Source organism: Stegastes partitus, unplaced genomic scaffold (assembly GCF_000690725.1).
Source record: "Stegastes partitus isolate 25-593 unplaced genomic scaffold, Stegastes_partitus-1.0.2 Scaffold321, whole genome shotgun sequence".
In the NCBI taxonomy this organism is placed as follows: domain Eukaryota; kingdom Metazoa; phylum Chordata; class Actinopteri; family Pomacentridae; genus Stegastes; species Stegastes partitus.
Genome location: NW_007578052.1, coordinates 103,043 through 125,996, shown reverse-complemented (window position 1 = coordinate 125,996; position 22,954 = coordinate 103,043). Strand labels below are relative to the sequence as shown.

Sequence of the window (22,954 nt, the reverse complement as noted above, 5' to 3'; positions counted from 1 at the left end):
AAGAAATGAAAATAATTAAACAAACTCACTCCCTTTGTTTTGTGTACACAGGTAGGATGCAAGAACACACAGACAGGCGAAGAAAAAAAAACACATCCTGGGAAAGACAAAGCCCTTCTGGCTGACTGAGTGTCTGACACTGGAAACATCTGGCAGTGACACATGACAGACTGTGTGCTGTCCGAGTCTCCTCGAGTCCATTCAGAGCGACAAACTGTCTATCGTACTCGCAGACTCACTGATCGGACAGGCTTCACAACTACACCTACGCAGAAGCGGTGTTCGTGTGTCTTCGTCTCCGTGTGGGCACGTACAAGGAACGCTTAAGTGTTTGAGTCATGTAGTTGTGACCCAGCCTTCACCTTGAATGGCGCACAGCAGCAGCTATGGGTTTCACATTGACGTTTTTGTACGGAAGCAAGTGATTATTTTCTAGAATATACCAGACTTTTCTCTGATAGTTCTCATGCAGAAAATGTCCCTGAAAAAAAAGCATTTTGACACTTTAAATGGAAAACAAAACACCTGCATGTGTAACTGAATGTGCACTGAAAGAAACTTGCATCATGCTTTTTAATTTCACTTACAGTAACAGCAAATGTTCATCTAAAATAATAATGCTAGGCTTATTGTATGAAAATGTCCCAATAAACCTGACACATTTGAACACAAACATGAGTTTCAATAAGAATATTACATGCCTATGCTCTAATCTTTAAAGCTGTAATCTCCAGACTCTAAATTAAAGTATACCCTCAATTTAAAAACTAAATGAATTTCCACTTATGTAAACTTTACTCAGAAATAAATGCAACATTTTGTTCATTGTTAGTTTACTATCACGTTTGTGCTTTACTGTGCAGAAATGATCCGTGTGCAAAGTTTGACACTGCAAGGACTCATCTGCGAGCCTCCTACAGTGAGACAGGACTTTTTTAGTAAAGAAGAAGTCCTCTTGTTGAGACTATAGGTGACTGCATACAACATTCTGGATTATTCAATATAGGAAATGGAGTACATGTGTTTTTCTTTGTTAGAAAAGCATGTAAGACCCCAAACCTGATTCCAAGCAGGGTGTTTTTACACAACATATCTGAAAGGGATCTTTAAATAGCAATAAAAGGGCCTTCCCTCCATTTAGCCCATATTAACATGATGGCCTGGTGAGCTTTCCAGTGGACGAGCAGAGACAGCGACACGCACACTGTAAAATTAGATTGTGAGCAATTACTCTATTACTGCAGGGCGCACAGACTTCTCCACAGGGAATCAGGTACTGTAACCTTCGGATATGTCACACAACATCCAGCTTTCGCCACACGCCACTGTAACAACAGCACATTATTAACACGATATTTCTTTTAAGTAAACAATAGAAATGCTGCAAATATTTAAATCACTGTACGACATATGGACAATTTCTGCAGGACTTTTGTAAAATGTACAATTTAAAGTGCAACCTCACAACTTCTTTCCATCCTTTCCGATCAGATGACGTAGTTTTTTTACGCACGGTACAGTTTACAGTGCAGCACCGCGGAAGTAAGGATGACACTTGTTTTGTGGTTTAGATTGTCTCTTTCGGCCCCACCCGGGCATCCCTCCCTCCTCCTCATCCTCATCCTCCCTCCCTCCTCCTCCACCAGTTTTCCCGCTGCCCGCCGCTTCCCGTGACTCCTCGACCGGAATCACAATATACGGACACCGGCCACATGCGCCCGCACATCGGGTCCCTGCCCCCTGGATACCGGCAGCAGTGGGGTTATTATCCCCTGCATGGTGTCGAGTGCCAACGCTGATGAGAAGGAACCTCGGTGTGTTTTCCCACATCGGTGTGTGCAGTCCGCTCCAGCTGTTGGGAACAGGAGGCTTCAGGAGCGCGCAATCGGACCGGGACGAAAACACCATGAAGTTGGCGATGCTGCTTCTCCTCCTCGTGTCGGTGTCGTGTCCGCTCTCCGTCGCCTCCATCGCTGGTGAGACAAACTCTTGATGCGTTTTTCTAAATATTTCTTTACATATCCACAGGGTTGTTTCTATTTTGAGAAGAGACCATGTGGTGCAACATCCGCGTATAAAAGCAACCTCTGGTGACCTCGCCAAACAAAAAGTATCGCCTAAAGACTACTTGCTTATCATGTTAGTTGTCCAAAAAGCATGTTTTGGTTTAGGGTCTTTGCAGCAGTTGTTTCTGTTTGATACTGTTCAAGTGTCTGATGAAAACCCAGTTAGAAGGTGCAGATTTAAAGAGTTCTGCTCAGCTTTACTTCCACATTTAGAGAAAGTGCAATCACATTGTTTCTGGATTTCTAATTATAATTTGAACAATGACGCAGAAATGTACTATTCTGAACCAGCAAAAGTCGTCATATTTGTAGGACTGCACTCCTGCATCAACATGCGTTTTCCAGCAGCAAGCAATATACTGGCCTCCATCTCTGTTTCTGTTGAACTTGATTGGTCATCAGACAAAAGGGAACACAGGTGTCAGGTATCAGTGTCCAGCTCTCTGCACCTGTCCTTGAATGTACAGACAGACCTTATAGGATTAAGTGTTGTTTTAAAATGTTTGCTTTGTGGATACATTACATACATGTACCCGTGAGTCCAGTCAGATGATGTCAGACAGATGTGAAGCCAGAAGAGAAAGCAGCAGCAGGTTAAAAGTGAACACTTTCCATCCCTCTAACAAATTAGATCTCCCACTCGATGTCCCCTGTGTCTGACATTAGAGCTGTCTACTATCAATGTTACACTTTCTGTCACTCCAGAGACCTCACATCACCTCAGGCTGACTAATGTGCTGACTGCTTCTGGACACAGCTATATTATCCATCCAACTCAATTTGTAACTGTGCAGAGCTGTATCATTCACTCCTCATTCTACTTGTGCAGGACAGCATCTGCCTCTGGGTTCTGACTGCTGTGATTTGTCAGGGAAAGGACATATTATGTAGTATTTTTTTTCATGTCTACACTTACAGTCATGAGCAAAAGTTTACATGCACTTGTAAAGACCATTGCAGTTTTAAGTTTCCAATGACTCCTATAATTCTGAGAGTTCTATGATGGATTCAATGAAACACGTGCGTATTTTTCACAAAAAACAATCATGCATTTTGGTTCTTTCATTGATTTGTTGTTGGGGTTTTCTGAACTATGACAAAATCTGCTGGGTCAAAAATATGCATACAGCTATGCTAGTATTTGGTTTAACATACCTTGGTAATTTTCACCTCAACTAGGTGCTTTTGCTAGCAGTCCACAAGCTTCTGGTTCAGTGACACTGCTTGAAGATGTAGGAAAAAAGGTTAAAAGTGGAAATCTTTTCAATTAACACAGGATGCTGCCAATGAAATGTGTCTTTCAAGTGTACGTCCTTCACCAGCTATTTAACTGACAGTGGTACCACTGAGTTGAAATTGTGATAAAAATAATACAGTACATGAAATATGTGCTCAGCTGCTGGCACCAGAAAGACATTAGTAATTTGAAATGATCTACTTTCTAGCCCTGTCTATTTAAATGGCAGAAGTAGGCTGGTGATGGCGAAGGATGGCCATCGTAGGAGAACAGATGTTAATCTACTTGTCTTGTCTGTGTTCCAGCTCCAAATGAGTTTGTGTCCTTGGCAGAGATGGAGGACGCCCTCCTCAAGAACCTTTTCCAGGGCTACCAGCGCTGGGTCAGGCCCATCCAGCGCGCCAACGACACTGTTAGAGTGCGCTTCGGACTTAAGATCTCTCAGCTGGTTGATGTGGTGAGATGACACTTGCAAGCAGAAACACGTTGTCTACATTTGTCTCCAACACCTTACGTTTGTCCCCTCTGGCATTTATGTCTTCATTGGACAGTGATTTGAAGAGGCAGACAGGAAAAGTGTCAGGAAAAAGAATAATGACATGCTATGTTGAAATACGTAACCACGTAGCGACTGAGGCGCCTCACACCTCTTTACTTTAATGCACAACTGAGCATCTGCCCTTAAGTTAATCTGAAGCAAATCTTTGCAATATTTACCAAACACTGGATGTGGCACAGATACACTTCCCACAAAACTTGAACCATTAACATGGGCACGTAGTCTATTTTGCAGTAACATACTACTCAGTAACTCTGCAACAACAGCAACACATTACGATTTACTTTTTGCTTTGCTTAAGTTTGCTGAAAACCATATTGATGAGGTGTTTTGGTAAATCATTTAGCCCTTAATTAACTTAAACCATTGCATATTTGGGAAACATTTCCATCTTTAAAAAATCTATAGGGGCTGAGAGCCACAGCCATGTCTGGGAAGTGGGGAAGTATTGAAGGATGGAACAACACGTTGTTGATGTTGGTGTTTGTATGGGATTTTGTTGACGGCAACAAAACAAGAATATTTCCCACTTTAAACATTTAACCACAAAAGCAATTTGAACACTTAATTTGTAGGAAAAAAAACACTCTTCAAAAAAGAGATTGATTTAACATATACAAACATATGAGCCGAGAACTAAAGTTAGAGGTTTCTCTGTAGTTTCTTCAGTGTCACTGTCCATGGTGCTGAAGCCAAACAGGCCACTGGCAGCGGCACACTGTGGAGCTTTCCATGGTCCTGAAATAGATCCAGTACACTCTCCTCATATCTACAACTACACAGCCGCTCTCCAGAGTGTTGCTTTAATATTTCAGAGGCTGGCTGTGATAGGCTGAGATGGTTTAGGTGTTCAAAAGGAGAAAATGGAGAATCCTAATGGAGGAACCACTTTTCTTGGCTTGAAATATTAATCTCAACAAGTTCAGATTGAACTCCTCATCCCTCCTCCTTTAACTAAAGACAACCAAGACTGAAATAAATAAGACCTCTTTTTTTGTTCATGCTGGATTCGAAGATGTAGGTTGATCTGTTGGATTTTAGAATAAGTGAAAGGGCAAAAGAGCTAACTGTAAACACAGCAGCTTGGCCACAGTGTTTATGTCCCCTGAGTCCGTCTGAGATGCTGCATGGCTCTGTATTAGATTATGGTTCACCTCTGGTATATGTGATCACCGAAACATCCAACTGACTCTGACAGCTGAGGTCTGGGCTGGATACCCTGAACAGCTTTCAATGCGCTTCTTTCACTTTTGGCACATTTATTTTCTCTAAAGCCTTTTCTTCTCAGTCTCCTTTTTCCGTCTCAAACTTACCTCCAGTGATGCGGAAATAAGCCGGAGTTAACCGCTCTCCATCCCTCCGCTCCTGTCTTCTTCTATTTACCTCTTGATGTATTTATATTGCTCCAGCTTGGTCCACTGCACCCACCTTTAGTTTGATGTTTCTTGCTTGCTAAGGAAGTGGCAGAGACGGGTAAATGAGATTCTGTGCGACTCCATGGAACGGATGGTTTTGTTTACCTCTAACCAAGCTTCTCATGTAGTCTGCTAATCTATCTAATGTCGTGATGTAACGCTCAGATCACAAAGCTCAGAAAGCATTTTTGCTGTAAACATTTTATATAACAAAAGTACAACATAAAATCTGTGTAAAATAACTTTAGATAATCACCAAGTACTAACATGCTATGACAGATTGTCAGGCAGAGGGTACATATACCTACAAAAACACACCAATTAAAAACACACCATTCAAACTAACACAGCTTTCATATCATAAGAACACAGACAATATTTTGACTTTATATCAAGACTTGCTGTTCGTATTTTTGATCATTAAATGTGCTTTTAACCTACATTTTGTTATATTGTCTTTTGGTTATTCCCTTCTTTTTAAAGATCAATCCTTTTGTCTGCTTGTTTGTCTGTTTTAGGATGAGAAAAATCAGCTGATGACAACTAATGTTTGGCTGTGTCAGGTAAGACAACAGAAATGAACTGAGGCTACAAGATCATCAATTGCAACACTAAATCAAAAAAAAAAAAAAGGACACATATTGTCATCATATTTTTTTCAGATAGGACAAGAAAAGGTTCTTTCTGATTAAATGACCTATTTTTATTATTAGCTTAAATAAGCCTAAGTCTGTATAAGAAGAATGAAACCAGAATGGAGAATTTTGTAATTTAATATGTACATTTGTTTATTTTTTTTAATACGTTTTTTGTGGCAATGTCATGATAAAACATCCAGATTAGAGTCAGAAAGAAATAGTTTAGTATATGTCTGTTTTGGGTGGTTTAGTAGCTGAAACTGGTAAATTGTGTGACTTTTTTTGGGCAGGAGCAGGATAATAATGATAGATAATAGTGTACGATATGGATTTAATGGTGTCTTTTTACAGAACAATCAATATGGATGTCAGTTTAACTGTTGTGAACTAAAGTAAATATTTATTTAGTCATTCCGATTAATGTAAATGCTATTAATTTTTGTGAAGCACTGACAGAAATGATCTTGTTTACACACAAAAAAATCTGACTAAAAGCAGTTGATTTTCTGGATTTTTTTTATTTGCTGCATTTTTGTTACTATTTATATAACTGTTGATAAGTGATAGACGGGGAAGACAGAAGAGATAGACGACTTTCAGGAAAATGATCTCTAGTGAAAGAGATCTAGCACCAGGGTCATGAACCTGTTAATGTGTTTGATTCATTTTGACCCTGTTAGTGCAGATAAAGACTATTGCTTAATGTTTTGCATAAACCTAATAATATTTACCACCCCAGGAGTGGATTGATTACAAGCTGCGATGGAATCCAGATAAATATGGAGGAATCACGTCCATCAGAGTTCCTTCAGAAAATATCTGGCTCCCAGACATCGTCCTGTATGAGAAGTAAGACTGAGCTGATGTTCCACAAACCAACTGACTGATGTTACTTCATGTAAAATTTAAACACTCCACCAGCATGAAACGTGCATGAACAAAAACTGAATGTTATTCATGTATTTTATATTGGTTTGTATAGAAGATGTAGTGAAAGTTTAATACTCTAATCTTATCTCTAATCTAACTAAAACAAAGGTTATGTAACACTAAGCTGGGCTTTAAAGTGCTGCTTTATAGTAAAGACAATATACACATTTCTGCTGTATACCTTTTTTATAAAACAATACATTTACACTATAAAAGATGCATAAAAAAGATTAATACACTAAATGTAACTGCAAGTTATCTATGAATGCAATTCTGATTCTGAAGACCAACAGATATTTTCTGACTTTGCTCCATATTTCCTCAGTGCTGACGGGCGGTTTGAAGGCTCCCTGATGACCAAAGCCATTGTGAAGTTCAACGGTGCCATCACCTGGACGCCACCTGCCAGTTACAAATCCGCCTGCACCATGGATGTCACCTTCTTCCCCTTTGACCGCCAGAACTGCACCATGAAGTTTGGCTCCTGGACGTACGATGGCAACATGGTGGACCTGGTTCTGATGGACAACCAGGTTGATCGGAAAGACTTCTTTGATAACGGGGAGTGGGAGATACTCAGTGCCACTGGTGCTAGAGGAAACAGGAAGGATGGCTTGTATTCCTACCCCTTCATCACATACTCCTTCATCCTAAAGAGGCTGCCGCTGTTCTACACGCTCTTCCTCATCATCCCTTGTTTGGGTTTGTCCTTCTTGACCGTCCTGGTGTTTTACTTGCCCTCAGACGAAGGAGAGAAGCTGTCGCTCTCTACCTCCGTCCTCGTGTCGCTCACTGTGTTCCTCCTGGTCATCGAAGAAATCATTCCCTCCTCCTCCAAGGTGATCCCGCTCATCGGAGAGTACCTGCTCTTCATTATGATCTTCGTCACTCTCTCCATCATTGTCACCGTCTTTGTCATCAACGTGCACCACCGCTCCTCGGCCACCTACCACCCCATGTCGCCGTGGGTTCGGAACCTCTTCCTGCAGAAGCTTCCCAGGTTGCTCTGCATGCGAGGACACACCGACCGCTACCACTACCCAGAGCTGGCCCCAGAAAGCCCTGAGCTGAAGTCTCGCTCTGGAGGTCGCAGAGGAGGCCAGAGGACGAACAGCGGAGTGCACGGACAAACCAATTCAGAGGGGAAGGAGGACGAGGCCTGGGCCACCATGCTGGAGAAAGCCATCTACTCGGTGCGCTACATCAGCAGACACATCCGTAAAGAGCACTTCATCCGCGAGGTGTGTATAGTATCGATCAAAAAATATTAACAAACAATAGATATACACAGTTTAAGGGCTTAAATGTCTGCTTTTTCACAGGTAGTACAAGACTGGAAGTTTGTCGCCCAGGTGTTAGACAGGATCTTCCTGTGGGCTTTTCTCACCGTCTCAGTACTGGGCACCATCCTCATCTTTACTCCAGCTCTGCAGAAGTTCATGAAAATCCCTCCTCCGACTCCAAGTGAAGAGCCACCTTCAAACTAGTGACAATAATCCCGTACTTTCACTGAGGCAACTGAGGAGCCGCCTTCAAGAATCTATAAAACATGTTACCACTGAGCAACAACAAGCCACCAAAGGTACTTTTTACAGCAGTACTTGGACTCTTTGACTTCGTCTCTCAATTCACTGAGTAAATGTTGTGTATGTGTCATTAAGTCATCAGGCCAGTGTGTGTATACATTGTGTGCATATCATTACATGTCAAGTTAGTATGATAGCAGAACATTTTGCTTGGGGATACATAAGACAATCTTAAAGTTGGTGCCACCTGTGTTACTTTTTAGCCTGTTAATTGCCAAATAATAACAACAACAACAAAAAACATGCACATTTTGAGTGTCCAGGTTACAAGACTACACATGCCATTTAATAAAAGTATTGAAGCTAAAACCGAACGAATTTCATTCAGCATACAGTTAAACTGTGTTAAATGCACTGCCAATTTTACTTTTGACTTCCTGCTTGTTTATGTTTCTAAATGGGATTACCTCTCATTTAATGCATGCTAGTTTTCTTGAAATATGTCAGTTTTCATTTGGCTGCAAAATAAGTTTCCACAACAGGACAATACAGTTTAAACAAAAAGCCATCTAAAATTGTATGTTTCTTTTATACAGACACCAATCAGCACAACATTAAAGTCTAATATTATGCCTGATATTGTGAAAAAGTCCCCTGTGCCTCTAATGCACGTCTGGATTGTTGGGACATGGACACAGGACCTCTGTGGGTGTCCTGTGGTGTTTGGCACCAGGATGTTTCATCACATCCTTTGGGTGCTGTGGGTTGTGGGCTGGGATCAGGCTTGTTCCGGCTCTTCCCGTAGATGCTTGATTGCTTTGGGATCTGGGGAGTTTGGAGGCCGAGTCAACGCCTTGGGCTCTGTGTCGTGCTCCTTGAACTGTTCCTGAGCAGTTTTTACAGTTTGGCAGCACACATTGTCCTGCTGGGGGAGGCTGCTGCCATCAGGGAGCACCGCTGATGGAGGGCTGTGCTTTGTGCAGAACAATGTTTAGGTAGGTGCAGCAGAGCATTGCATCGTAATACAATGATCAACATCATTCACTTCACCTGGTTTTGATATTGTGGCTGCTCAGTGTAATTATTTCGTTATTACCTTTCACTTTCATGAAGCACGAAATACCTCTTGCTGTAACTACTTCTCGGTAGTGTACTGCACGAAAAACTAAGTGTCAATACACCAACAACATTTAAACTACCTTACACATTCATCACAGAGGCTGCAACCTTGGATATGTCTGCAAAATTTTTGAAGACGTCATAAACATTAGTGGGGCATTAAGTCTAAATTGGAGCTAAAATTTGTGCAGTTGTATCTGAATAGTTTGCACTGTTTTTCTGTTAAATACTGCTTTCCTGTCTGTCTCATCCTCTTCAGATAGAAAATTCATTTCAAGTGACATCATATAAAGTGTAATGAATGAATTATTTAAGTTACACATTTCTCCAAAATACAGTATTTGTATTGTTCAGATGTACTTTATCACACTAATAAAGGCCGAGGCTCTATTTGTTATCATCATTGCCATCTTTGCTCCTGTTCCATTCAGTGAAAACTGTAGTTGTTTATAATTTGTAATATATTTGGTGAAGGCACACTGATGTCAGATGTTGTAATAAAAGGCCAAGAGAAGGAAAGCACTTGGATAAAATGAGTGAAGAACATGTGCAACTGACAGCACCACCTAGTGGTTAACCTGAGCAATCGTCTTCAAGACAATGAAGAATGCAAAACACTAAACACCCCCCTAAAATGCATTTTATGAAATGAATATTTCTTTCATCATTTTTATGTCTTTAAATCAAAATTCAACTTAATTTGGACCAGAGTTTTATGAGATCTAAGCCATCAAAAGTACAATGTGCAGGATTTATTTCACCCAGTCTCGAAGAAAGACAGGTTTTTGTTTGAATCCTTAATCCATTGTGAGAATATTTTCATTAATTGCATAGAATATATATATGTATATATATTATTTCAAGACAATGCCAGAACTAAATGAATAAATAAACTTTTTTTTTTGCAACAATAAAAAAAGAAAAAAACTTTTTATTGTATTCTTTTAATTAAGGGAATCATTTGCATCATTATTTTATAAACTCATGTGTAAACTCTGTATGAAAACAATACATTTTTATCATATTGATGTGATTTTGACAAAATGGGCATGTTTCACACTCCAATAAGGCATCTTTGTCAAATGTTGTAAAAAAAAAAAAAAAAATCTGTTGAAAAAAAATAGTTTACAGTTTACACAACAGCACAGACACAGTGTTGTATCTGAATACAAAACTAATGCATTCCTTTATAAAAGTAGTTCATGATTGAGGCTCAGAGTAGAGAACATGTTAAAATGCATTTCTGGTCAACCCATAACAAAAAAAAAAAAGTTACATTTTGGGTCTTTACTAATTTAGTAATTTATTTGCCCGCATTGTGTTGTCACATCTCCTCGGTCTTCCTCTTTGTTCTCTACCTCTGGCGACCCGTCAGACTGTCCAGGTGAGCTCGTGCATTGCGGAGCATCTCCATATAGAGTCTGTTGTTCTCACTGCAACCAAACCAGATACATGAAACACACTCAACAGATCTGTTGTACTGAATTGTGTTTAACTATATGCCCATCATAAGCAACAGTTAAAGCACTCAGGAAAGCTGCACTGTTCACTTTGGGTACATGATGAGCTTTAACTGGCAACAACTGTTGAAAAAAACCCCTTCAATTTCTTTGTGCAAGCAGGTTTGATTAAAACTAATTTGGAGTCTGCACTGCCTTCACTTTCTAAATAAAGCATTCCAACACTTTGGTACTTTGTACTTTGAGTAACAGTTTACTGTAATCTCACTCACGTAGCCACAGAGCGGTCAAACATCAGGTTGCTCATGTCCATGTAGTACTGAGCATCTGTTCGGAGGGCTGTATAGTACTCGTTAGCCTGAGGAAGAAAGACAGTTTGTTTTTGAAAAAGCATTCGCCTTGGCTAAGAAAGGTTTGGCTTTTGCAATCCTTCACAAGAGGTTATGCTCAAATGAGGTTATCCTATACATTCACACCACACAGCGCAGTGCTACCTGCTCCTGAACTGTGTAACCCCACTGGTTCTGAGAGTGATGTGGATCCCAGAATCCTGACTGCCTCTTCAGCCTGATGAATCGTTTTGCCTCCTCTTCTTTCACAAACGGGGCGGCAAAAACGCCTGAACACAAAGGTAAAAGAGGTCAACTGTGTTTTAAAAAGAGAGGAAACCACACTTTTACGGCTCAGAGATAGTGAATTACAGGCTATAAAGATTTCACTATAAATAAAAGTCCCTCTTTAACACCTAAAATAACATTAGCATAGAAAATAAGTGTAAAATGTACGTAGAAATCTGATCACAAGTGGCCTGGTTTGATTGAAGTGAGAGGAAATGTTCTGCACATCATAAAAGACTGACAATGATAACACAAATGCATTTAAAGTAAGTGTTAGGTTGCACTAAATTAATTGCTCTAAATCTAAAATATTGACATGTAATGATTAAGGGAAGATACTTACCACTAAAAACAGCCAACAGAATCACAAACTTCATGTCTGTGAGACATTAAATACAGCAGAAAGCTTAGAAGACAAATAGAAATGCATGCAAACACTGTATGCCTGCTCTTGTCTTTTTTCTGGCTAAAAAAAATAAAAGATGAAATAAAGAGCATCGTTACTTTATTTTTAAAAGTACCAGACAGTGAGTTTTACCTGCAGTGTGAGCGGTGAGCTGCTGATGGGCTGAATGTGTGAGCGTCTTCAGAGCTCAGAATCTCTCATCCCAATGTGAAAACGAACAAGAGCCCTTTTCACTGACTTTCCACCAGGAATCTGAAAGGAATGAATGGACTCAAGCATCGGGCACTCAAAGTCACCACTTATCTGGCTGCCAGAGCTCCAGCAGACCATCCAAAACACACACAAACACACACACTGCAGTGCCTCCCATTGGACAAAAGTCGGGCTGTGAGATTCGGCATAAAGATGGCGCTGTCTGCACTAGTAGTCAGTAAACAAACAGTGCAGAACTCTTGAGCTGAGCAGTTTGCGCACGTTTTGACATATGACAGTAATATTATGAGTCATTTAAGCCTTCATCCAGTTTAAAAAAATAACCTTGAGGGCTTACAAATGCTGCTGGGTTGGAACTATAAACTAAGTTAGGCCGGTTTGTTGGTTCTAAAGTGTTTCTAAAGCACTTTAGAGATTAAAATGCATTATAATATCAACCATTTTCACCACAGATTTCTCAATATATAGATAAATTTGTGCTGTGTTGGTGTGTAACCCTTTCATATTATATCATCAGGGTATTTTTTTAATCAGCTGTAACAGACTGAAACTGAATATGTCATTTTTTATTGTCCACAATCATGTTGCATTTAAATATTAAGAAAATTCTGAATGAATAATCTGTTTGTAGTCTTGGATAATATTAATAAGAAATAATTTGGTGCGCATCAACATTTCTTCCACTGGGTGGAGTCCCAACCACAGTTAAAGAGTGGAGCATTCACTGACTCTCTACTTGGCCTTTACCCAATTTGTCATGTAAGCACTAAAACAAAAAAGTGTTTTCAAGAATGTATGCAACCTGTGTCAATAAATTCCAAACATCTGCAGAAGAAAAAGTTCAAAACTTTCAAACACAAAAAAAGCCTAAATTCATTTTATGCTGAAGTAAATTATGTTTAGAAAATAAGGAATAAAAATGACAAAAAATTACATGATGCTTTTAATGAAACCTGAAATATTAACAACATGCACACAATGTAGAATTTGCGAAGGGAAAATAATTAAAAGCTTGTTTTTGAATCAAGGAACGTCTGGCTAAGACTTCAAAAATCTCAAAGCAGCTCCCAGGAGTATGAATCTTGGCTTCGACTTGTTGAGGTGCTGCATTAAGTGTCTCATCCTTTAAAGTGTGAGCCGGAGCCTTCTTGTGGGTTTCTTTGTGTGATGTAATATTTACACTCTCACTCTAATGCAGCTACATGGAAATGACCACGTAGAAGCTGAAGTGAGGAGAGTTAAATCACAATAACATGAAGTCTGACGGAACAAAAATCATGAATAATTTAGGCTATTTAAGAACCTCAGCATTTCCAAGTATGTGCATTTAAACGTGTGACTGTTTTTGTACATGCACTTGTTTAAACATTAGATTTTTTTTCCTCAGCCGTTCATCATTTCCACACAATGCACTTACTCTGATATCTCTTTTTGCAGTTTTGTCTATGTTTTCCAGACCGGGTGTCTCTCCCTCACCCTCGTTTGCACTGTTGACCTTTTCCACAGTAAACCCCAAAGTGTGTGTGAGAGGTCTGACCTTTCTGTGTCGTCCCGTGATAAACCGAGTCACCGCCTGTACAGTGTAACAGAGACAAACGGTGGGTTGGCAGCAGGACAGCAGAGGAGGAGCGAGATGCACTTCATCATGTGGGTTACCTCTAAACAACTTGTTTTAGAGCACATAAAAGAAACAAATTAATTGGTATTTTCATACCTGTACTGGCTGATTACACATGACTAGTGTGTATTGACACATAGCAGGCACACTCAGACGTATGCACCTTGGCGTCTTTCACACATCAAAGGTAGAAACTCAGACAAAAACTAAAACTCATCTGACCTCATTCTATCACACACATGCACACATATGCACCCTGCTGGGGCAAACGAATATTTCAAATATTTAATTTAGACACAGAGGAAGGGGATGTGGTGGATGTTGAACAAAACAGAGTATATCACTGAAAATCTCTTACACGCTGAGATACGAACACATCTGCCGTCGTTATTACCGAGTTTATGAGCTTTTGCTTGTACTTTAGCGTTCACATACGTCCTCATATAAGCGGAATAACGTAGCTCTGATTCTGTTGTGAGGGATTATGTACGCTAGGTTTGTTTTATGCAATACCATAGGGATGTGGAGAGAGGGGAAAAAAGTGAGGAAGTAAAGAAGCAACGGTAACTCCACTGCATTAAGTCCATTAACGGAACGCTTCTCATTTATAAAAGATAAAGAATTAACAGCTTCCCTTGGCCTTCACACTCTTTTCTGGGCTTAACCTTTCTTCTCAGTTGTTCATCTTGTATCAGTGGATTGGTGCATTTAAAAGTGACAAAAACATACACTGAGAAGAGTGGAGAGATTTTAGAGTCCCGTTACAAAATCAGCTCAGAATGCTGAAACCAAATCTACAGGTATCGTTATTTCATGCTGTGCTGTCACCTGCACAGATGCTCATGCTGCCAAATCTCTATGGTGCCGATAAAGAGTGTATTAGTTTTCCTGATAATAGTCAAACGTATTTCAAAAAGGAGTTTGAGGGCTGAGATTTAAGACCCTCTGTTTCTGCGTCTGTAACGTTGGATTGAAAGACACTCAGCGGGTGACAGTTTGCTGGTGGCGACGCTCTCGGCACTTTTGAGGAAAGAGGCAGAGAGAGAGAGAGAAGAGGTGAATTCTTGCTGTTTGTGTGTTTGCAGCGTGTAACAGCGTGCGTTATTAAGTGTTTGCAGCTCCTCCCCCACCCCGAGGGAAGAAATCATGTGTAGAGTGCAGGAGGAAGCAACACATCGGGAGGTAACAAATAGTTATGGTGCAACAGATTAACGCTGCACAAACACAAGGGTTTGAATAGCGAATGCTTACTCACATGCACACCTTATAGGAGCTATAATCTAATGGAGCAAACCAGATTGTAAATGTGATGCATGTTCAGACAATACTAGGAGCCCTTTAAAATTCAGACTTCAAAGGCTCTTTGAAATTGATTTGACATTGCTTATCTCTTATTCTTTTATGTATCATTTTTGTCACATATGCCAAACAAATGTGATCTTTTTTATCTATAACCTGCCAAGTTGGATTGCTTATAACAAGCCTGACATCATGGTTAACAAAGAATGAGCCGACTTTTGTTTCATAAATGATACAAATGTTGGTTTCTTCATGTTATATTTGTTATTAGATCACTTTTAGCATGCTACTGCGGGCTTCTTGCCGCAGTAAAGTTAGTGATACTTTAGCTCCTCCATTCACAGTTGGCTCAGTATTTCCTTGGCAAAATTTACTTAATGCCGCTGCCTCCTGACTGACTAGACATTTGCCCAGTGAGAGCATGAAGAAGGATGAAGGTTGTGATCAGAGGTTTCTGTTGGCCCACCTACAGCACACACAGATGAGGATTGCTCTACCAAATCAGATCTAACGGCATGAATCTCCTCTGATGGAGCGCCGTGAGATGTGCATATGTGTGGTATTAAAAAAAAAAAAGAAGAAAAAAATCTGGTCTAATGCCACTGGTGCAATGCTGCTTCTTAGATAATACTTCCCTGTTCCATTGAGAGGAGAAGAGAGGCAGAGAGGGAGCCAGAACATTTGGAGGAAAATGCAGTGTTCCTCCTCATTGCCTGTCGGATCCTATTTCCGACTGAAATTATTTATGGACTGGGATAAATAGGTCATTTGATTATGAGCCAGCCTGGCACAAAAAGGAGACAAATATGACAAAAATGCAGTTGATGAACCTCTTTGTAACACTAGGAAGTGGGAAATTGCAGTGTGACACATGGCACATTCAGAAATGATCGTGTACAGCTGTGGGAGAAGGAGGGCTGACTGGTGATCTGTGCTTGCTTTATGGGCCAGAGTCATTATTCCTGTCCAGCACAGAGGAAAACAGGAAGATGAATGATGAGCATTGCTCTTGAAAGAGACAATTCCAAGGCCTTGTCTTTGATTTCAACCTACAGTCACTTGTTGAGCTGGTGTCTTGGGGACGCTCAACAAGTCTTTCACATGATATGTGGTCATTTGATCCTTTGTACTAAAATAAATATAAATTGGAGCACCTTTTAGAAATACGAACACAGTAATTTTACAAGTATTTATAAGGGGGAAATGAAAACTGAGTTGCATAAAGGAGAAGAATCGTGTTACGCTGCTCTGGCTGCTTTGAAACTTGCAGGATGTTACTTTCTGGCCACAATGTCTGTGTTTAAGGATTTAGATAGCTACCAAAGCATTAGTCTCACACCTTGTGAAATACACTTAAAAACTTGTTTCTGCAATTCAGAGGAGAACATTGAGACCAGCTTGTACAGTAAATATAAAGCCACAAACAGCAGATGCTTACCTCAGCCCAAGCTCACTAATTAACACATTATATATAGCTTAAAGCATAAAAGTGGCCTTTTAGTATTTTTCTTCTTATTACATGCCAGCTACATAACTATTTCTTTGCCAAGTAAAGTGACCATAAAAATACAGTTTGTTTTGTTTGCACTTTGCTTTCTGTATGGAATTAACAAAGACGATGAAACTATGAAGGACATCCACTGATGCTCAGACTTCCTGAACAGGGCTACAGCAGCTGCTCTGTCTACCTTTATAGTGACTACAGACGTGAGATCAGTATCCTGATGTAATACTCTGCAAGAAAGCAATAAGCGGATGTCCAAAAATGTCAAACTATTCTTTTAAATCAAAACTTTCTTACTGGAGCACAAAAGCCATGTGCCACTCATAAACATATAACAGCATCTAGTAGTGCAACAAAAAAGCTTATTCATATCCATAAACTAAAGTTTGTGAAGCATTAAATAAAGTTTGTTGGCCTACTAATTACAGGTTCCAGTACATTCAGATGTGACTGGGGCAGCACTCAGGTCATACAGGCTGCACACTGTGCCGTCTTTCCATCACTTCAGAGAACATTTCATTGACTTACATGGATTTCCTGGAGACTGACCTTTAACCTTCACTACTAACTAGCAGATAACCAGGGTAACATGCTCTACAGAGGGAAGAAGCCATCCATCCATTATCTGTACATTGCTCTAACCTCTGTAGGGTCGCTGGGGGCTGGAGCCTGTGGGACATTCTGGACAGCTCACCAGTCTATCGTAGAGCTACACACAATCACATTCACACCTACAACAATTTAGAATCACCAATTAACCTCAGCATGTTTTTGGACTGTGTGGGAGGAAGCCGGTGAAGACGGGGAGAACCCACGCTGCACGGGGAGAACATGCAAACTCCACACAGAAAGATCATAGGCCAAGATTTGAACCCAGGACCTTCTGTGTTGCAACAGTGCTAACCACTTCTCCACCGTGCTGCCCAGATACAAAGCTAACCTCCCTTAACTCCCCTCCTGACCTCTAGATTTAGTCCATTTTCATTACAGGTCTTTTCTTAGATGATCGTGTCCTTGCTGATCTTTAAAAAGCGTTGAAATCCTGGTGGGAGGAAATCAAAAGAAGTGGTTTTCAGATCAATGCAATATTGTGAAAGAACAAAATATGCCTCAATGTTTTTTTTATCAGATCATAAAATTTTTAATATGTTTTAATGTTGGCATGAGAGAAATATAAAAAGTTATCTATTGGTTTGAAAAAACGAAAAAAGCAAAACAAAAAGTCAGAACCTTTCATTAATCCCCTTTCATTCTAAGTTAACTGGCAATAATCCAACTGCTTAAAAACTGTCAAATGATTTCTGTATGTGTTATTTACCATTTATGGTGCAGTAAAAGTAACATCAAAATTTGAAAATAAAGATAATGGCATTCCTAAGTAACCAATTTGAATCGATCGAAATGAGAAAGGATTATCTCTGGGGTGCTTCTCCCCCCTTTTCAGGATTTTACATTTTGTTTTTTGATGACAAACGTGTAGTAGCATTCTACCTCTTGTGTACATATAATACTGATATTCACTATTTACATATTTCAAAATAAACCAGACAAATACAAATTCATCTCACACACAAAACAACTGACTATTAAATCAGTTGCATTTAAAGAAACTAATCTAAAAACATCTTAGGTGGAACAACTTCTGCAAAAACATGAATGATTTTTAAGATGAAAGAATCAAACCAGATGTAATCTTGTCTTTAAGCGATATCATGTAATTAGAATGAAATGAAAAACACTGTATAACCTGCTTTGCTATGACACTCGAGCGTATTGCCCATTCAATTATAAAAGCTATTAGAGGAACTTTACTGTGGCTCTTATCGTCGCCTGGTTACCTGTGAAGTTGTGCAGCCATATTTCTGCTGAACTCCAGCCGGGAGGCGCGTCCCCGAGCAGCGCTGCGCTCTGGAGCAGCGTGAACGCGCCTAGGTCTGAACTCCACACTCACTTGTCTGTCAGCCCTTTTTTCATCTCACAGTCGCTCTTCGTGTCTCTCCAGCCTCATGTTCATTCCACCGCCCAGCCGGAGCAGAGCCCCCGTGTAGCCGACACTGAAACCCGGTGCCGGGCAGCGGCCAGGATGCGGTGCCACAAGTTTTGGGGACCGTGTTCGGTTGGATTTTATATTTGGACGGCCATCCTTTTCAGAGGTAGGTTTGTTCAAGTTTTGTCCTGCAGTTTCTTCAGTGAATCTAGGTAAATGAAAGGTTAAAAAAAAGAGATTGTTTTAATGATTTAAACGTGGGTTTAGATGTGTTGTTCCTAAATTAGCTTTGGTGTGTTCTTTGAATTAAACATTTGTCTGACATTAGGGAACTTCTTTGATTAAAGAAACTATTATATTGATAAATTATATATTGTATTATAAAGCTTCAGACCCAAATCCAATTGGAAGGAATTTATGCTGCTTTATTTTATTAACATCAGGGTGAACAAAACTTCTTTTATTTTTCATTTTGTGAGATTGAACTTTTTGATTTTTTCAGTTTTAAGTAATGAAGCTCAAAAAAGGGGGCTTTAATCTGCTGAATCGTTTAGAGTCTCATGTGGTTAGTTAAAAACACTTATTCAGCTTGCATGTGTGTGGCATTTCACAGCAGTCTGGTCCTGCAAATTTGTGTATGTATCTCTGTAAAAGGGTAATTTACCACTCAAAGAGTTATTTTTAAACACAGTTCACATGTCTGCATGCATTTATGTGTGTGCCTGATATGCACATTAATGTTTGCTTATTCGAGTGCAATGAGACGTGCATGCATGACTCTATAATTCTCTCCTAAGCTCCATCCCATCATCATCATCAGCCGCAGCAGCATCATCTGCAACATCTGGGTTGTTTACTTACCAGTTTCTATCACAGCAGCTTTGCTGAAGCTTTGCATTCAAACCCTTTACTTGTATGCACGTCCATCACGTCCAGAGTCAAACCACCTTCCACTGGCTCCACCTCAACGTCCTAATCCAGTCTGTGAACTTCTTCTGGTGTGGAAGATAGGTGGAGGGAGGGATGAGTGTTTGTGATTGAAACAAAGCCTAAATCAAGTAAAAAAGAGGATGGATTACATGCTTAACCATGACAGGAGGCCTCAGCTGTGGGACAGTGTTCAGTGTGTATCCTGTCTGCTATCAAAGGCATTGCAAAAGACACATAAAATGCTACACAAGTCATATGATGTTGGTTTTTCTTCTTTTTTGTGTTGGGATAGATAGATAGATAGATAGATAGATAGATAGATAGATAGATAGATATATCTTTCTATTTATCCATCTAGAAATAACTGCCACAGTTCTATCTAGTACCACAGTCTATTTATCAAGTAGCATCTTTGTGGATCTCTTTATGATTTAGTGTCACCATGTGTCACATTTGACTGTTTGGAAGCAGAATAGAAGCTCATGAGGCTTTGGTCATGGGGATTAAAGAAGCAGCTAGCCGCTTGTAAGCCCAGTGTGTGCACATTCACTGTGCCATTGATAAGCAGCTTTGGTCTGTCAAGGGAAACACAAGACAATAGCCTAAACAAGAGATATAGGCCATGTTATTTTCTTTGAAACTGAAGCATGATTTTGTAACGACTTGTGCTCCACACAGCCAGACACAAGTGGCAGACAAATCACAGGGTGACTTTGATCTGTTGAAATCCTCAACATCTGTACTTGCAAGTGGGACTGAATTTGCACCTGAGTGACTTAAAGTTTCTCTGCTGGCATTGATTCAGTCCTAGTAAAAATTCATCTCTGTTCATCAAAGTCACAAATTTACAAGTTTTTTTTAACCCATGAAAATATTCCCTTCGTGCTTTGAATGGTTTACGTGCGACTTCACATCTTTGTGTCCTTTAGTATGTGCAGATCTATAAATATGCAGATGAGTCCCCATTTTTTCCCCTCCACCCATCCCTTCACCACTCTTCTGCAGTTTGAGCACACCTGCTACTCTGCTCTGTGCTACAAACTTGCAAGTTGTAATGTTGGAGTAACTCAACTACACATGTTCAAACTGGAAAGTGATTCTAAAGAAGAACAATGATACAGAAAGTCCACTCCACAAGATGACAGGATTGGTTGATTAGGTTTGTTCTTTATGAAACCCTTTAAGTCTGAATCCATGTTTTTTAAGGCTGTCACTGGTACACTGTAGTTTCCAGTTAAAGTGCTTAAACATGACGTTGACTACTGAATTGGCATATACAAAACATGATTTCGATATTTTACTAAGCGTAAAAACCGATCAGCACCATTTTCAGGTGTACTCATTAAAAATACAATCACATATTCCTCAGATTTCTTTTCATGACCCTCACTCAGAGAATCAAAGACTGGTGAGAGTGAAGTTGTCTGGTGCAGATGTTGCAATAATATCTGCCTGATTTCAGTACAGCGCCTCGTGTGTCTTCTTCTGTCTTCATGTATAAGCCTCTTTCATTGTAACACAGTCCTCCACAGTTTGCTGTCCTCTTCTTTATTCCATGGTCAGCAAAACTTACCATTCTCCTCTCTATGCTCTTTAATCATGGAATTTATGTCAAATGACTTTGTATACACTTATCAAGCATTTCAGTCATTGTGTTACAGTGATGTAAGGTCGCTGATGGTGCTGAAGTGGTTAACAGGTTGTGTTGCCTTTCATTTAAGTCAGAGGTTTAAAAACATAAAACAGTATATGGACGCCTGAAACTAATATGCAGTTTTAAAACTCGGACATTGTGATAAGGCTGTGAGGAGGCTGTTTTAGCTCTAGGCCTGTAAAGTCCAGTAGGTTGGACTCAACATGTTTGAGATGTGGTAGCCGTGCAATCAGTGTTGCGGGTCTTAGCCCCTGGATTAGGATTAAAATTCCAGTGGTTTTAGGACTCTCAGTGCTCGTCTATAGATTATAAATCTCTCCTATATGATTCCATCTACGCAAAACTCCATTAACACGCAGCGCCATAGACTCTGATCCCTGCTCACCACCGGAGCCGGTCACATGATGCTGGAAATGATGTGTTAATGGACGAGTCAACGGCTGGTCATTTGACATAAACGTCCCACACATGAAATGTTAATGAGCATATGTGCGTGCAATTTGGAAGCACAGCTGCTTTCAGAGAAACCCACAGAGGTGAAAAGAAAAGTGACAAACTGCAGCTACAGGAAGTATGGACTGATGAAATCTCTTATATGAATGGATATTTTCTGTATTTGTCCCCATAGTCTCTTTTACTGTCCCTGTTTGACTCTCCCCTCTGTCTTCACTTTTACCCTCATTATTACTGATTTTATACCGCACTTCTCGTCAAAGTCACCCCACCTCCCTCAGTTTTAGTGCCCGCAGTTTTCAGGGACCATGATTCTTTTACAACTTTTTTATTGCCAGCTGGAAGATATAGTAACATGAATGCAGACAGTGAAAGCTGTGACACTATAAATAAGCATTTTATGATAAAGGGCAGGAAAAAAAACAAATATTCAAGAACATATTCTAACATAACAGTTAACTTGTTTTAAAGTGGCTGACTCAAAGTGCAGAAATCAAAGCAAACAAACTAAAAACTGACAGCTTAAAAGTCAAGTCACAGCACTGGGATCACTTGCCAAGTGCAACTATATACAATCTCAAGAGAAACATCTGCCTGCAGTTTTGCTTTGGTGTTGAAAATAGACATGATCAGAAACCTGTACAACATTACTGGATGTAGAATATTCCAAGCTTTTAACGGATCTTTGATGCCCTGGATTCCTTCACTTTACCTCCATGTAGTTCCAATTCTTTTTTTTCCCCCCTTCCCTGCTTCACTTGAGTTTTCCAGCTTCCCTCTTTTTTTTTTGGTGTGTGTGTGTGTGTGTGTGTGTGTGTGTGTGTGTGTGTGTGTGTGTGTACCTCCTACTCAACTCAACTGACTTCTCTTGTCTCCCCTCTGTCTCTCCATCTGTATTTTGAAACAGATTAGGTAACAGGCCGGCCGCCTGGGTTAAGATGTTGGTTTAAAGCTGCTGAACATCTGGATCCTTCACTGCTGGCTTCCCCTGACTGACTCATTGCACTGCCAAAAGATTGATAGCGAAATAATGAGGTGCTAGACCATTGCCAGTGTTGATGTGACCTTAATTTAAATCAATGCACACTTGGTTAGTGTCAGAGGCAGAGCTGTGTGTCGGCTATGGAGGCAACTATAACAGGAGCAAGAGTAAAGAGGATACTTACTTAAGAGTGAGTATCCTCTTTAGTGTCCCATCTTTTGGAGGACACTTGCTTCCTAAGAGCATAAATACAAGACAAGACATTTTCATGCCAACTGCTATAGGCAGACTCTGTTTGCTGCAGACGTTATGGTGTCTGGGTTCCAATATTTCCTCACATC

The 22,954-nt window shown here is 40.1% G+C and overlaps 2 protein-coding genes across 2 annotated transcripts in view; both read left to right on the top strand.

Annotated features, from left to right (window-relative positions):
- The first annotated feature begins 1,895 nt into the window (after nucleotides 1–1,895).
- On the top strand, nucleotides 1,896–8,332 carry LOC103358587 (neuronal acetylcholine receptor subunit non-alpha-2-like). The gene is made up of 6 exons (XM_008283608.1): nucleotides 1,896–1,976; nucleotides 3,609–3,760; nucleotides 5,796–5,840; nucleotides 6,655–6,764; nucleotides 7,171–8,086; nucleotides 8,168–8,332. The coding sequence occupies exons 1-6, from the start codon at nucleotides 1,907–1,909 to the stop codon at nucleotides 8,330–8,332; spliced, it is 1,458 nt and encodes a 485-aa protein (XP_008281830.1). The 5' UTR covers nucleotides 1,896–1,906.
- Nucleotides 8,333–18,690: 10,358 nt separating this feature from the next.
- Nucleotides 18,691–22,954, top strand: part of LOC103358586 (neuronal acetylcholine receptor subunit alpha-7-like) — a 38,578-nt gene continuing 34,314 nt past the window's right edge. Inside the window, exon 1 of the mRNA XM_008283607.1 lies at nucleotides 18,691–18,760. Coding sequence (XP_008281829.1) covers nucleotides 18,691–18,760 — 70 coding nt within the window. The remainder of the gene's footprint in view (nucleotides 18,761–22,954) is intronic.